The following is a 17,733-nucleotide window of genomic DNA, read 5'->3' on the forward strand; positions in this document are numbered from 1 at the left end:
GGTGAGGTATGTGTGTGTGTGTGTGTGTGTGTGTGTGTGTGTGTGTGTGTATATATATATATATATATATATATGCACACACACGTACATACACACAATTGTAATTAACATTTTTCAGCCCCCATTGCAAATCAGGTTTATTGCCAAAATTGACAGACTTTCAGTTGTTTGCAATGAACGAATAAAACAAAAGCAATTGAAATAGGTCAACACAACTAATGTTTTCAAGTGGTTTCCCCGACTTCAACTGAAAATGCAACTTTTAATGACTTCTGCAATCTCAAAATGATTCAACCTCCTGAATAGAAACCTTCACAAGAGCACAAGTCTGCAGAACAGGTGTTGTCTCAAGCTCACCAGATGCAACTATTCAAGGGCTTCATTAGTTGCACCAGGTGTGCTTGAGCTAGAACACATGAAATATCTGAACTATTTAGGGGTTTGTTGAGTGTCACCTTTGACTGCATGGTAGAAATATGGTTAAGCGCAAAAGAATGGTCAAAAAAGTTGAGAAGAGATCATCACCCTTCACAAACAAGGAAAGAATACAAAAAGATAGCGAAGGCACAGAATGTTCCAAGAGACATCGCTGGAAGCATAGCTCACAAGTTTAAAGTTGAAGGAACAATGGATACGCTACCTGGACAGGGCAGAAATGAAAAGCTATCAACGGCTGCAACCAGATTTCTGAGAAGGCAGGTTGAGAATAACCTTCAAGTGACTGCAAAAGACCTTCAGCAAGACTTGGTGGCAACAGGCACTGAGGCCCTATCAGAGGTATGTCTGGAAAAAGAAGAATGAAGTATACGCTGAAAAGAACACTTTGCGTATAGTTAAGAATGGTGGTGGCTCAGTGATGCCCTGGGGCTGCTTTGCATCCTCTGGCACTGGAAACCTGCAGCGTGTTGAAGGCAAGATCGATTGATTAATGTATCATACCCCAAATGCCACCGAAGTTTGGTTGCAGAGGTCCTGGAAGATTCTTCAGTGGCCATCACAGTCACCTAAATTAAACCCCATAGAAAATCTCTGGTGGGATTTAAAGGTGTTTGCAGTACGCAAGAATAGTAGTAAACTGGAGGCCATTGCTCATGAGGAATGGGCTAAGATTCCTCATGAATGCTGCCAGAAGCTGGTGTCTGGCTATGCATCTCATTTGCATCAGGTCATAATAGCGAAAGTGTGTTCTACTAAGTGCTAATGATGCTTGCCATGAAGGTGTTGAATAATCTGGAGACCACAGAAGTCATTGCAAGTTGCATTTTCAGTTACATTTGGGGAAACCACTTGAAACATTCATTGTGTTTACCTATTTTAGTTGCTTTTGTTTGATTTGTTCATTGCAAACAGCTGAAAGTCTGTACATTTGCCAATGAACCTGATTTGCAATGGGGGTTGAATAATTTTGATTACAACTGTATACAGTATATCTCACACATACACACACTTCCTTTTTTGCTTTTGATCCCCTGGCTTTTTCACTACTAAAGTAATTTCTATTAACATTCAAGTTACCTAAAAAGTGAGGCAAAAAAGGTACAGCATAGTGAATTCAGGATTTTCATTTTTTAAATAGGCCTTTTCAATGGGAAACACAAGAAGTAAACAGCAAGGCGAGTACCATAATGGTGACGAAAGTCAACTACAGGACTTAGAGCACATTCACATTAAAGCATTGTAGGGCTGCAACAATTAATCAATGTAATCCTTAATAAGAATCGTTGTCAACGATTTTCATTATCGATTAGCCTATTTACGATTAGTTCCTGCCGTCGCAGCTCTGCTACACTTTTCTCCTCTTTGCTGGGAGCCATTGCATGTTCCCAAACTTGTCCATAGGCATTGCTTTAAAAACATGTACTGCTCATCAATTTAGAGTAAATAGTGAGTGATGGTGCTAAAAGTATTGCACTCACATTCGTGGGGATATGCAACATGTGTGGTGCAATCGTTGTATTCATACGTAGTACACCCAACACGTGTTTGCATCTGTATGTGCATGTATGTGGGGATGGAGGGCTTTGAAAAACTTTTTTTGTTATTTATTATTTTTATATGTTTTTTTATTTTACACTTAACTTGATTGTTATCAGACAGGGAAAACAAGCCCCCTATGTGATAGCACAGAGGAAGCGACAGGTTCCTCCAAAAGGTTCCCCAGATGGAGGGAAGCAATTACTGACCTGGTAGATTGCATGTGGAATTTTTGGCAAATTTCACTTTGGGAACAGGTTTGAGCAAAAACCTTGGAACCTTCCCTTTTCAGGAACAATGGCTGTGAGAGGAGCTTTGTTGATTAGCTGCGTCAGAGCAGCATGAAGGTCCACTAGTGTTTGCAGGGACATTGGCAAGCTTAACATAAATGATATCCTAAAGTTTCAGAGTTGTGTCCGCAGACTAAAGGTGCCCATACACCTTACAATTATCTGCAGATTTTCTGTGGTCAGAGGGAAAAAGTGCAACAGATTGGCCCAGGTGGAGATTACTCCATCCACACAGTTAAGTGTAGATGGAGGAATCTGTTGCACCTTTTCCATCTGACCACAGAAAATCTGCAGATAATTGTAAGGTGTATGGCCAGCTTAAGACCCTCATGTACCAAGTCATCAAAACATAAATAGGGTACATTATCCTCAGCTGACCATGCACAAGCAGCTGCAGCTACAGGGAAATTGGAGATGGACTCTGCAGAAGAGGAGGTAGATGCATGCTTGTGGCATGGAGACAGCTAACATGGCAGAGATTGTACCCATAAACCTACACATAGCAGCTAAACATTTCTCTCTGGGTAAAAAGGAAGTAGTTACCCCTGAAGAGGTTAAGGAGGACTCTTAGGTTTGCTGCAACTCAGACAGGAAACTGGGCTATTGATGTCAGATCCTTTAGAAAACACCCTGGAGCTGTTAGTGGATCTTAGGCTGGCTACTACAGCAGGACTACTGCCATTGTGCACACGACCTGCCATGCAATTGTATGTAATTGAGGGATAACCAGACGGGGCACTCACAAGCATCTGCAGAAGCAGGGAGGGTTAATAGGGTATGTAACCTTGTCATTGGAGGCAGCAGGAACCCCAATAATCATCCTGAGGATCATAGGGTGAGTGCAGCAGACAAGACAGAAGGTACTAACAAGTCCAGAGAAATTACCTGCGCCTGGTGTTGACCTTTAACTCAATTGCGCCTGCTTTTTTATTGTAAAATAAAATAATTTAACAAGGAAAACCACTCACATAGTAAAGGGTTACACTGAGCACAGATAGATCACTCAAAACACAGCTGATCTCCCTCAGCACTGGTATATGTAAAGGACGTTCAGCATGTTTTGTTCTCTTTTTAAAAGCGGAGTTAGTGACCGTCAGTGTGCAATTTGACTAGGGACTGTGTTGTCCCATTCTAAACCAATAAAACATCATTTAACATACTCTTTACAAGTTTTACAATAAAAATCAGTTCATATACCCCAAATATGCTAAAGAATCATCAATAAATCAGTTGATATTTTACATAATTAACTGGAGAACATCCGAGGCCTTTAAAATTTAAATGTCCCCAGCTCCCTCGTTGGCCCCCTGAAAAAAGTCCTGGGTATCACAGACTTGAATGAGCTATATTGTATAACTACAGATGAAACTCAAATAATTAGAATATCGTGCAAAAGTTCATTTATTTCACTAATGCAACTTAAAAGGTGAAACTAATATACGAGATAGACTCATTACATGCAAAGCAAGATAGTTCAAGCCGTGATTTGTCATAATGATTTGATTTGTCAATATGTCAGAATTTTGAAATATCTTATTAGCACTCAAAAATAATATTGATTTTTGAGATATTAACTCAGAATTCTAAGATAACTCAGAGCTCGCCTAGAGTGCTTGGTTATATTATCGCAGAATTCTAATCTATCAAATCAGATAATAGATCGTAATTCTGAAGCATTAGCTTAGATTGTTCTGAGATATTATCTCTGATTTCTGAAATAAAATATAAAAATTGCAGGAACGCCGTTCCATTGCTGGTGCCTGAGCACAGTCAGAGTGTACGAGGTGTGATCAAAAAATACGGGGAATGTTTAACTAAAAGAAATTTAATTACAGTAAAAGACACATTGCCATTAATCCCCCTCGCTTCGAACACACTTATCCCATCGTTCTTGCCACTTTCTGAAGCAGTTCTGGAAGTCCTCTTTCGTGAGTGCCTTTAATTGCGCTGTCGTGGCTGCCTTGATGTCCTGAATCGATTCAAAACGTTTTCCTTTCATGATCACACAAAACAAATACACCGCTTACATCCACCTCCACAATCCAAGGATCTCATCTGCTTTTGTCGGGTGCTGGCTCCAAAAGTGTAAAGTGCCGCACCCCCTTTTTACACTTGAAAGTCCATGTATCCCATCGCACTCCTGACCGGAAAATGCCCAATGTAACAGGGCGGGTGCAGCAGCGACAACGGATGCATCCGTCAAAACGTACAAAAAACAATAGTCATCGGCACACGAAATAATCAAGTCAATACGTTTTATTGACCCAAGTGAGCACACCTTTAGCCAGGCTAGAGGTGTTCTCACTTGGGTCAATAAACGTATTGACTTGATTATTTCGAGTGCCGGTGACTATCACTTTTTACACTTGGGTTTACCTTTCATGGTCATTTTGACTTTGGCAAAGAGCCAGAAGTCGCATGGTGCTAGATCCAGTGAATAAGGTGGATGAGGATACACTGTGATGTTATTTGATAGAAATTGCTGCATCAGAAGTGATACGGATCAATCTTCGTCTTCAACCGATTCACAACCATTACGAAATCGTTCGAACCACTTATAAACCGTCTTCTTGGTCACTGCTGCATCACCATAAACTAATTTTAACAGTTTGTGTGTTTCTTTAGCACTATTTTGCAGTTTGAAACACAATGTCATGCGTTGTTCATGACCCATGATTTACGGCACAATTGAAACTTATCACACACTGTTACTAAGGTTCAACGCGCTGCTTCTCGTATTGAAGATCGCTGCCTTTCCATTGGATGACACCCGGCAGCAGCATCACCGTATTTTTTTTTTATCACACCTCGTACATTCATGTCTAAATGCCCTCGGAGATCTAGGAGTACCTTTAATTATTTGATTTTAGAACAACTGGTGTGGTCAAACGTTTACGTTTCCTTCTAATCTACTAATATCAATAATGTGACTGATGCAACATTTGCAATACAGATTTAAATTAGAAATAAGGTTTGTGTGAATAATCTGCACCAAAATCACCCATGTAGCCTAAGCGAGAATTTTAAAACATGAGCACAAAAGGAGTCAAATAATCTAAGGCTAAGGTCTAAAATGCAGCTACGTTGTTGTGTTCCATTTATAAGAGAGATCACTTAAAAAAATGTTTTGCATTTTATAACACAGAGAAAAAGTGAACGACACCCAATGGAAATGGAACTTTTTCAACATTCGAACAGGCAAACATTAGAACTTCATTTGAACAGGGCCTACAAATAAAGGTGATATACTTGAATTAAATTACAAGGAAATATCAATATATGTAATGGTGTGTTGTGGAAAAGCTAATTACATATTTGACAGAAAGGACTTCTTGTAGGTGTTTTGCATAACTGCCTGCAAGTCTTTGACATCATGAAATTCTTGCTAACACTCCATACAAATGTTTGTGGGCTTTCTTTCATGAACTAGACACAACATTTCAATGGGATTCAAATCAGGGCTAGTTCATAACCCTCCATTTCTTCTTTTTTTAGCTTTCTAGTGGATTTGTTAGTGTGCTTCAGATCATAATTGTGTTGAAAGATCAATGTACAGTTCAGCTACAGACAGATGACTTCACATTCTCATCGAGCGCACTTTGAGATGATGCAGAATTCATAGGTTAGTCCACGACTGCAAGTTGCCCGGGCTCTGAAGCAGCAAAGCAACCCAAAACTTTAACATTTCCACCACCAAGCTTCCAAGTTGGTATTGGTTTTTGGGGTTTGTTTTGTAATCCTGTCTTTGGTTTACACCAAACATCTATACCGTTAGTGTATCCAAACAAAAACTTTATTTTTCTTACAAAGGATTTACTGATTTAAATAAATAAATCCCTTGCCAAACTCACAGGCATTTACAGCCTTCTTTCTAAGTGCCTTAGGGACCTCTTTTAATTGTAGCATGATGACATCACACAATAGCAGACCACAAGATCCTAGATATCTGAGGTGAAAATAAATTAAGTTCCAACTGCATACAAGGAGGCTCTAATCATTGGGATCTAATCTGGAACACTGGATTCTAAGTTCATGGACGTGAAGTGGATGTAAATGTAGGGGAGAAATTATTTTTTTCCATGTGACAAATCTGCATTTTCATTAGACTATGAGAACCAATACACTAGATCCATTTCATGTGTAATTTGTTCAAGTATATCATCTTTAACTGTAGGCACTGTTTGAAAGAAGATCTGATGTTGGCCTGTCCAAATATGCTGAAAAAAAAATTCCCCGGGGGGAGATGTTATTTGATAGAAATTGCTGCATCAGAAGTGATACGGATCAATCTTCGTCTTCAACCGATTCACAACCATTACGAAATCGTTCGAACCACTTATAAACCGTCTTCTTGGTCACTGCTGCATCACCATAAACTAATTTTAACAGTTTGTGTGTTTCTTTAGCACTATTTTGCAGTTTGAAACACAATGTCATGCGTTGTTCATGACCCATGATTTACGGCACAATTGAAACTTATCACACACTGTTACTAAGGTTCAACGCGCTGCTTCTCGTATTGAAGATCGCTGCCTTTCCATTGGATGACACCCGGCAGCAGCATCACCGTATTTTTTTTTTATCACACCTCGTACATTCATGTCTAAATGCCCTCGGAGATCTAGGAGTACCTTTAATTATTTGATTTTAGAACAACTGGTGTGGTCAAACGTTTACGTTTCCTTCTAATCTACTAATATCAATAATGTGACTGATGCAACATTTGCAATACAGATTTAAATTAGAAATAAGGTTTGTGTGAATAATCTGCACCAAAATCACCCATGTAGCCTAAGCGAGAATTTTAAAACATGAGCACAAAAGGAGTCAAATAATCTAAGGCTAAGGTCTAAAATGCAGCTACGTTGTTGTGTTCCATTTATAAGAGAGATCACTTAAAAAAATGTTTTGCATTTTATAACACAGAGAAAAAGTGAACGACACCCAATGGAAATGGAACTTTTTCAACATTCGAACAGGCAAACATTAGAACTTCATTTGAACAGGGCCTACAAATAAAGGTGATATACTTGAATTAAATTACAAGGAAATATCAATATATGTAATGGTGTGTTGTGGAAAAGCTAATTACATATTTGACAGAAAGGACTTCTTGTAGGTGTTTTGCATAACTGCCTGCAAGTCTTTGACATCATGAAATTCTTGCTAACACTCCATACAAATGTTTGTGGGCTTTCTTTCATGAACTAGACACAACATTTCAATGGGATTCAAATCAGGGCTAGTTCATAACCCTCCATTTCTTCTTTTTTTAGCTTTCTAGTGGATTTGTTAGTGTGCTTCAGATCATAATTGTGTTGAAAGATCAATGTACAGTTCAGCTACAGACAGATGACTTCACATTCTCATCGAGCGCACTTTGAGATGATGCAGAATTCATAGGTTAGTCCACGACTGCAAGTTGCCCGGGCTCTGAAGCAGCAAAGCAACCCAAAACTTTAACATTTCCACCACCAAGCTTCCAAGTTGGTATTGGTTTTTGGGGTTTGTTTTGTAATCCTGTCTTTGGTTTACACCAAACATCTATACCGTTAGTGTATCCAAACAAAAACTTTATTTTTCTTACAAAGGATTTACTGATTTAAATAAATAAATCCCTTGCCAAACTCACAGGCATTTACAGCCTTCTTTCTAAGTGCCTTAGGGACCTCTTTTAATTGTAGCATGATGACATCACACAATAGCAGACCACAAGATCCTAGATATCTGAGGTGAAAATAAATTAAGTTCCAACTGCATACAAGGAGGCTCTAATCATTGGGATCTAATCTGGAACACTGGATTCTAAGTTCATGGACGTGAAGTGGATGTAAATGTAGGGGAGAAATTATTTTTTTCCATGTGACAAATCTGCATTTTCATTAGACTATGAGAACCAATACACTAGATCCATTTCATGTGTAATTTGTTCAAGTATATCATCTTTAACTGTAGGCACTGTTTGAAAGAAGATCTGATGTTGGCCTGTCCAAATATGCTGAAAAAAAAATTCCCCGGGGGGAAAAAAAGGGGGGGGGGGGGGGGGCTACTTTTTTCATGACTGTGAATTAACATGCTTATTGAAAACAATTTGCAGCATTGCAATCTGCTTTATAAATGTTAATGTAATACAGATATGAGGTTAGCAGATTACTTACTGGTCATCTCCCACCTCCTTCAGCCATGCCATTTCCCTCTGGGTTTGTCCATTAGCCAGTTCCTAAAGTCACAGAAACACATGAATATGTTAGCAAACTAAATTGCTGTGAGAGGGCTCAAGGTTTTAACACAATGCAGAGCTATATATGCATTCCACAATGCAGTATAACACACAGCATAGAATTCGACCCTCTCCAATAAAAAATAATAATGTAGGAAAGTTGAAAAAAAACTTGTTACCTATAGCAACCATTCAAATGTGGCCATCATTTTCTATCAACAGCAGCAAGACGATAACTGGATTCTGGGTGCAAAGGCAGTACAGATAATGTCCTCCTCTATACATAATCATCTGTATGCTATATATAACCTTACAGTACACCATTCATTAGTACAATCCCTAATATGAAGCATCAGTCCTGTTCAAGGGACATATTTAACATGCAACATGACATAGAGAACAAATATTTATCTTTGAGGTAGGCATGAAGCATGAAACACCGAACAACCATATGTTTTCTTAGGTTAACAATGAATGATTTAACACCATGTAAAGGGAATAAAATGAACACAAATGTTATCAGATACAGGATTTTCCCACATAGTCCAAAAATAAATAAAATCACACAATGTACATGTTGTGTTAATATAAAAACACACTGAAGTAAATAAGTGTAATGAAGTGACAGCAGACACATGGTAATGGCATTGCATGCAACAAGATCATACAAGTAATCACAGACATAAAATGCTTATGCAACATACAGTACATATAAATCCACAAGTAGGTTATTTGTATGCTAAAGTGCACAAATGATAGCACCACATCAAAATTATAAAACATTTCCTGGAATTATAACCATTTCTGTTAGTCAATTCAAAGTGAACATTGAACTTAAAACTGTAATTGTTATGCTTCCTTTTGCTGTGTGCAATCTAAAGCAGCCCTTCCCAAGCTAAGCTCTCTCTCCCCATCACTGCCATGCAGACAGACCTACCCTTGTAGATGCTGGAGAACATTTTAATTAAATAAGTACAGATAATGTCCTCCTCTATACATAATCATCTGTATGCTATATATAACCTTACAGTACACCATTCATTAGTACAATCCCTAATATGAAGCATCAGTATCATGAATCTGAGCACTATTTTTTTAAAGTCCACAGAAGCAGCTGGAAGATGATGACCAGAAACAAAAAGAAAGGTGAACAAAATCTTCCTCCCATGTAGAGGAAACCTTTTCCTCATCTTATAAAAGAAACAACTATGACTACATTAAAGTTATCAAATATTACAACTATTGTAGTCCTGATATAAATAAACATAAAATCTGATTTCACTACTACAAGAAGTTACGACTCCCACAAAGTGGTCTCTATTCCTCCTATTCTTGCCTGCTTTACAACAGTAACCACTGATTGCAGAAGAGTAACAAGACAACCAGAAAAAGCACTATATTAATGGTGTATGTATCTAGTTACATATGCAGTCTGTGTATTGCTTAACTACACATGGCCTCCAGTGTTACATGCACAGTTGAATACTTTCCACCTTGAAAACTTTTAACGTTTCCACCTTGAAAACACGTAACTAGTTCCAGAAGGTAAAAGCATGTAAGTCAAGGAGAAGCCAGTAAATATATTGATAAAATGCTAATCTGTGCCTCTCAACCCTATCCAAGGAGTCTATACATATGCAGCCCACAAATATGTTTGTTTATCCAATCCCTTAGGAGATAAATGAAGCTATGAATTCCAAATCTGTTTAAATGAGGAAGAGGTAGCTTTTTATTTCCGTAAAAACTAAGTGTAACGATGTATTCCTAGTAGTAGTCGCTCTGTATTGTTGAAGATGTTTACAACTCATCCAAGTAGCTTCCTCAGCTCTAATGATTGTCAAGAACATACCCCAGCGTTTATAGCCACACGGTTTACTCAATCACCTTAATCCAATAGAATGTGCTGATTTTCCAAGAACAAGATGGAGGTCTCTGTGAAACCACCCCGTTCTAATTACATAATTTCATCACATTGTAGCCACAAAGTCTGAGACAGGTAATTCCACAAGTTACATAGCTGCTGGTGTTACCTCTGTTTAGGGATTGTTCTTCCAGTTGTATCACACACATGCCCTCTCCTGCACCCTGCTCACTGATGGTACATAGTGTAATCCTTTCCCAAAATAATGTGAAGAACTATGTGAGCCTAAGCAGGTAAGATACATTTGACTAGCATTTAACAAGGAAAAAAATCCCATACTTTTGTAAATTGTGGATATATCCTGAAGAAGCCAAACAGTATTTGTTTCTGTTTATATTTATTTAATTTTACATTGTTGGACTACTTTGGCACCAAGAGTTATCTCTTTACAGGTCCTCCTAACCTGCTCCCGGGCCTCTTGCAGTTGTTTCAGCTCTTCTTCCAAACGCAGGATATCCTCCTTCAGTTGTTTTTCTCTGCGCTGAGCATTCTGCAGATCTCTCCTCGCCTCTTCCAGTTCTGCATCCCGTCTCTGTGCTGCCATGTCACGGTGCAAGTCAAGACTGCGCGGAGCCTGCCAGTTCATAGAATGTTCTAGAACTGAGGGGATAAAACAATTCAAGTTTATATCAGGGGGAAAAAAACAAAAAAACAAAGTACATCCCTGCAATTCATTTCTCTATGTTTTAGCGCTTTAAATAACAATACAATAAATAAAATGCAATTACAGGAAAATACTTTATCTGGCAGAAATGCACTTAACTCCTTTTGTGGGTTCATAAGACATAGTTTTTTGTGGCTTGGAGTGGTGTCAGTACTGTCTTTTTTTTTTCTTGCCAAACTACTAATCTACTAGTAGAACCATCTACTATACAATATCTATAACATAAAGGCTAATTGTTCTATAGTCCCAGGATAAGGACTGGTAAGGGCTAATTACTCTCCGTAAGATAACACTGGATGTGAGCATGTGACATAGGACAGCTCTGATTTTCTCAAATGATGAACTAGTATTTTTTTGGCACTTATCACAGTTTAACACTTTTAAATGGTATGTTTAACAGACCAAAAAGGGAGAAAATAAGAGATCATTGCTAGGTTTTACATACACTTTAAGGGTCAATACAAGTTTTTTAGGGCTGGTAATGATTACAATTTTCGTGTTCGATTAAATCGATTAATCGATTAATTTCGATTAATTATAACGCACATGCAGATCCAACTACATTGGCCTATACAAATATAGCACAGCAATGAAGTAATAAAATGAACTAGGATCGCACTAATCCAGCACGTTATTAATCTCACGTGCCCCACTCAATATGGCCGCCGCTTGAGTTTGTCAACTCAGAATAATAACGTGCTGGATTAGTGTGATGCTAGTACATTTTATTACTTCATTGCTGTGCTGTATGTGTATAGGCCAATGCATTGGCTGGCGCTCGTGCAGAAAGTTTCTTGGGCAAACTCACCGGCCCAAGTGGCTCCGTCAGCTAACGAAGGGGGAGGAGTCCGGTGACGTCACAGACATCGACGTCACCAGACTTCTCCCCCCTTCCCTTCGTTAGCCGACGGAGCCACTTGGGGAAGGGGGGAGGAGTCCGGTGACGTCGATGTGGGATGTCACCGGATCGCCGCCGGGACTCCCGGAAGCCGGTGGAGAGGTGAGTGTTTTCATTAGCGATCAAAATAATTTAAAAATCGATCAAAAAGTTTACCGATTAAATCGAGAAATTAATCTTTAATTTCCACAGCCCTAAAGTTTTTATTTTGGTAATATACATCAGGTGACATTTATTCCAATTACAGATCATGAAGAGTATGAACTATCATGATATTATAAGATTGAGAGGAGGAATCAAAACATAGCAAGTAGGACTCCACTAACTTATCAATTAATCGATAATAATTGATAATGAGAATAGTTTCACTGATTCTCATTATAGATTAGTTGCTTGGATCCTCTAGTTCTCTCCTCCACGCTGGGAGCTGGTGTTTTATCGACACTGTGTCCCCTCAGATCCCTGCAGCGCCCAGGAGGGTAAATTTCTCTAACAGCAACACAAAGAAAAGTAAACAGAATTTTTGTCTTACCTGCAAAATCTGTTTCTTGGAGTATATCACAGGACATGGGTTATACAGCTACCTTCAGGTGGTCAAGGCTGTTAGGTCCTTCCTATAGAACCCCTCCCACTCCTAGCCTGCCTCGGTTTTGTGGTGAGCAGTACAAGAGTAGAATACAGATGCCAGAGGGAAGGGCCCGGTGTCCTGTGGTATAATCCAAGAAACTTATTTATTTTTTAACTTTTTCATTGCAAACCAAAGGAACTTTACCCATATCTTCAAAACAACAACAAAGGCACCTTTAGAAATGTTTATTAATGACAATCTACAAACACATATTTCTAGATTATTGCCGGCTTTTTATTTTTTGTTTTATTTTTCTTTTCTTCCCCAGTCTTCTGACAGTTGCCATTTTAACTAAGGGCAGGGTACTAGATCTCCCTTTACTTCTTGGAAGCACATATGACTAGGACATGTGACCATGTACATCATCTCAGGGGAGGAAAATTCCCTTTCCTGAGATCTCATGAGATTACAGATGAGATTTCCTGAGAATGCTCTGCTGATGTAACCTTCCCAAAGTTGCAATGTTTGGGCACGATTATATTATTTGTGCCAAAGTGGAAAAAAAAGAAATTTAAAGTCAAATAAAAACATGTTTTATTTAGCCAATGAATGTAAGATGATTCATATCAGCAAGCAGAGCTATATGCTGATGTGAATTTTAGTCAAAGGGGCTAAAGATCAATTTTAAGGTACAATTAAAGAACAAACACAAATCCGGAAAACAACTTCAAGTAATCACAATTGGTGAACGGCCAGCAGATAATTGGAGCACAGGAGCGTCAAACTTTACAAATGTTCATTGCACAAAGCGATGAGGAGGAGTTTCCCATGACAGAAAACTGGAAAAAAAAGGAGAGAGAAATGAGTAAAGGCAAGCGGGTGAAAGAGAAAGGAAAGAAAGATCAGAGGGGGTAAGAAAGGTAGTGATATTAGGAAAGGGCCGGAACCAAGAAATGGATTTAACAGGCTTGACAAAAATACTGTTTTCCTGATCATACATCACAGGGCACAGAGAGTTAATACTTAAATAGGTGGGACATCCAAAAGCCATCCAACAAAGAGGCGGGCAACCAAGCAAACAACAACTAACAGGCCCGAGAAGACAACAGCTAACACCAAGAGTGGGTCCACAATTCAGAGGGCCGTCTGATGAACCATGCAGTTAAACCTAGCATCTGCATAGGCCTGAACATTCACTTGGAAAAACTTAGCAAAAGTATGAACCAAGGACCACGTGGCATTCTTGTAGATTTGGGAAACTGGAGCCTGATGCTGGAAGACCCAAGAAGTATTAAAGGAGAACTAAGGGGTTAGGGCTTTTCCCATGGTTCTCCGAAGGTAACGGGAGGACACAAACTAGCGTCCTCCCGTTACCCAAAGCTCAGTATACCGCGAGCTGCAGCTCGCGGTATACTGAGACGCCGCAGCTGAAACGGATCCCAACAATTATGTCTGGATCCATCCAGCTGCGTCAGTGACAGCTGGCTCTGCCTATCTAGAGGCAGAGCCAGCTGTTCCCACCCCCTCCCCCGTCCATTCCGCCAGTCAGCGCTGGAGGATCGGACAGGGGAGGGGAGAATCCAGTCACTTCCCTGTCACGGCTCTCTGCAGTGACAGGATCGAGAAGTGAGCGAACACCGGTATGCGTTCGCTCACTTGCCGATCTACTGAGCCGACCTGTGACAGTTTCATTGTCACGGGTCGGCTCAGATTATGAGGCTGAGTGAAAAGCACTCACCTCATAATTCTCCTTTAATGTTACTAGTAGAATGAGTCCCAACCAGAAGGAGGGAACTTTACCGTTCAACTCATAGGCCTTTGTAATAGGTCGCAGAATCCACTTAGCAGTAGTGGAAGAAGAAGCTAGCTGCCCCATATGAGGACCCTCAGGAATGATGAAGAGGGAATAATGAAGATTTGCAGATGGAAACTGTAGACGAGACCACGTCCAAACAGTAGAGAGAAATGTATTTGGGATGCATTGCTGCAGGACATTAGGATGGTAAAACAAAATCCAGCTTAAGGTGCAAGGCAGACACCATCTTATCCTTGTGGATAACCAAAAAAGGCTCTTGACAAGTCAAGCCCACTAACTCAGAAACACACCTAGCAGAAGTGATGGTGACAAGGTAACCTTGCGAATGTGTAGGGATAGCTCAGAAGTTCACAGGGTGGCTTCTACAACATGGAAAAAACTAAGATGAGGTCTCATGGAGTCACCAATGTACAGGGGAGACAATACGAGCAACCCCCTACACAAACGCCTTTACTAGATAGTGAGAGGCAAGTGGCCTCTGCAATAGAAATGCCAAGGCAGAAATTTGGCCCATAATAGTACTCATGGCTAAATGATGTAGACCAGGCTGAAGAAAAGTTATGATTCGTTCCACCGAGTATTTCCTAGGATGAAAGTTTCTTGCTTTGCAAGTGAAATAAACCTTTCAAATGCAGAGATCTGGATTCCCTTAGCAATGTGCAGTGTCGCAGTAGGATCAGCCTGTGTAGCCAGCTGAGCAAGAACCAGAAGAGAATAATGGCGGGTGACTGCACAGTAGGATCCCCCAGAGGCAGGCTGTGCAAGTGCCGTGTGGTTTCCCAGGCCACGAGGTAGATATTTAATGCTAAGTGATCAATTCAAGATATACCAGTCACAACGCGGTCCAGTTCTGGTCACCAGTACTAAGAAAAGATGTCCTTGAGTTGGAAAAAGTCCAGCGGAGGGCAACCAAACTAATTAGGGGTATGGAGGACCAGAGCTACGAGACAAGGCTACTAAATTTAAACATGTTCACATTGGAGGTGAGGAGATTAAGGGGGGATATGATCTCCATGTACAAAATGTTCAATGGTGGTAGCAACATTAGCGATAAACTGTTTAAAATTAACTCCGTTACAAAAACTAGAGGCCACCACCTAAAATTGGTGGAAAAAAAATTCCAGCACAAGGGGCGAAGGGGGTTCTTCACAGTAAGATCAGTGAGGGTCTGGAACTCACTGCCACAGACAGTGATTTCAGCAAAGAATGTGGAATTGTTCAAGAAACTTTTGGACGATTTCTTAAGGGACCGTAATATACAGGGGTACAGGTACTCCTAGAATGAGATCCTAATAGGTTGGACTTGATGGACTAATGTCTTTATTCAACCTCAAATACTATGTAACTATGTAACTGCTACATATTATGCTCCAAATATTCCTTTTGGCCTTATAATGAATAAATTAGATATTATAAGACTGTAAGAACTTCACCACAAGCTTTGCCTTTTTGCTGATTATGTCTTATTACACCTAAATCCTGTGTTCTCACCTTCTAACTTTTTGGTAACCTAGCCAGATTTGGAAGTAATATTGGGTTTCCAGGTCAATGTGGCAAAATTAAAAGTTTTAAAAAAACTCCAGGAATTTTTTTTATTGTTACCAACCCTAGCAGTGGGGCTACCCCCGCACTGCAAGGGTTAAGCCCCCTTTTGTGTCTGGGTGCTAAAATAACAAAGATATACTCACCCAAAGCTCCTATCCGGCTAGCTGTCATGGCTCTCCCTTCAGCCTGTCCCCTCCTCTGGAGCATATTGAAATGTTCCTCAGCGTCCCCAAGTCTATGCACAGTGTATAAATGTGATCATTTACTGGACCTTAGACCACTGCAGAGGAGGGGGAGAGAGATTCCATTAACCGGTCTAAGAAGAAGCCAGCTCGGAGCTTTGGTTGAGTATATCTTTGTTTTTTTTTTACCTAGACACAAATGAGCAGTTAATAAAAAGGGTTAATACAAACAATTCCTGGAGTTCTGCTTTAAACATCTTTCTAATACAGATCCAGACTGCATTACAAACTTTGTTGAGATTCACATGCACACACACCTACCTTCCACATTTGAGTATTTCTCTCAACATTTTACAAGACGCTCTGCCAAATTTCCACGCTTTTTTTATGCATCGTCGAAGGCTGCTTAATACATAGAATGATTGCAAGATCTCTTAGCTTTGGAAGATTGCAATGCTGAAGAGGTCACTCCTATCACGAGCTACTTTATTACCCCCTGTGCATTGCTACATCCTATAGCACTCCCTTCCCTAACTGTAGGGCTATGGGTCCTACAGTTCCAAATATTCCAATTCCAAATATTCCATAGAATAGCTAAAACTACTTTGTATTGCTCTAAACTGCAAAGAAAAAAAAAACCTCTGTGGGATGTCTGCATTATGGAGCAATTCGCACTCAAAACCAATCTCAAAAGCACCAGTGCAAAAGCAGAGGTTAAATCTCTCTGCTCTCTGTCCCTAATTCCCAGAATACCTACTCTGTGTTCACATTAGAGATTTTAAAGTTGGAAGACCACCAAGTTAAATACAGGAGAGGCAAGCAGGCGAACCTGAGCTGATGATCGGAACTACTTCAATGTTTCTGCTGTGAACTTTGAGGCTGAATTACCCAACAGAATCTGCAGCTACAAAAGTCAGTGATGGCTTATTTTAAAGTTCATTGAGGGCTAAAAGTTCTTTAGAAGCTAATCAATACATGGAATGACCGCAAGATCTTAGTTTAGGAAGATTGTAGTGTTGAAGATGTTTCTCTCATCAAGAGTGACTTTAATCCTTTTGCTGCCAAGGCCTTTTTTTTTTAGTGATATAATCCATATTTTAGGCCTGAAAATTACTTCAAACCCCCAAAACATTATATATTTGTATGATATTGGCACAACTCTTTATCAAACCCCAAAATTTAGTGAAAATGCAATTCAGTTAATTTTAGTGCCCCAACACACAGTAAAATACCCATTGTTTTTTAAATATAAAAGATGAGGTTACGACGAGTAAATAGATACCCAACATGCCCAGGTTAAAAGTTGCGTGCGTCCGTGAAATAGGGCAGAATTCAGTACCCCAAAAAGTCCACAGACGACGCTTTAAAAACCCCTACAGGTCATCTCTACATTTTCGTACATAGACGCACCCGACGCGTGTCTGCATGAATGCGTGCAGGGGGACGTTAAACATTTTTTATATTATTTTTACATTTATTTTATTCTGTTATTTCAAACTTTTTTTTTTTAACTGCTTTCACATAGGGGGGGTCTTACAATCCCCTATGCGATAGCATATTGGCAGTGACAGGTCCTCTAAGGTGCTACTGGGGGTCCAAAAGACCCCTAGTATAACCTTTCCACTTTAAATAAGCTATTGAAGTGCAGATTGCAT

General features: G+C 39.7%; 1 protein-coding gene across 1 annotated transcript in view; it reads right to left on the bottom strand.

Moving 5' to 3' along the window:
* Window positions 1-17,733, bottom strand: part of TBKBP1 (TBK1 binding protein 1) — an 83,057-nt gene that overhangs the window by 24,318 nt on the left and 41,006 nt on the right. The window contains exons 5-6 of the mRNA XM_018565588.1: window positions 10,809-11,005; window positions 8,423-8,484 (exon numbers count right to left, since the gene is read on the bottom strand). Of these exons, the coding sequence (XP_018421090.1) occupies window positions 8,423-8,484; window positions 10,809-11,005 (259 nt within the window). The remainder of the gene's footprint in view (window positions 1-8,422; window positions 8,485-10,808; window positions 11,006-17,733) is intronic.

This window comes from Nanorana parkeri, unplaced genomic scaffold (assembly GCF_000935625.1).
Source record: "Nanorana parkeri isolate BGI_ZX_2015 unplaced genomic scaffold, ASM93562v1 scaffold864, whole genome shotgun sequence".
In the NCBI taxonomy this organism is placed as follows: Eukaryota; Metazoa; Chordata; class Amphibia; order Anura; family Dicroglossidae; genus Nanorana; species Nanorana parkeri.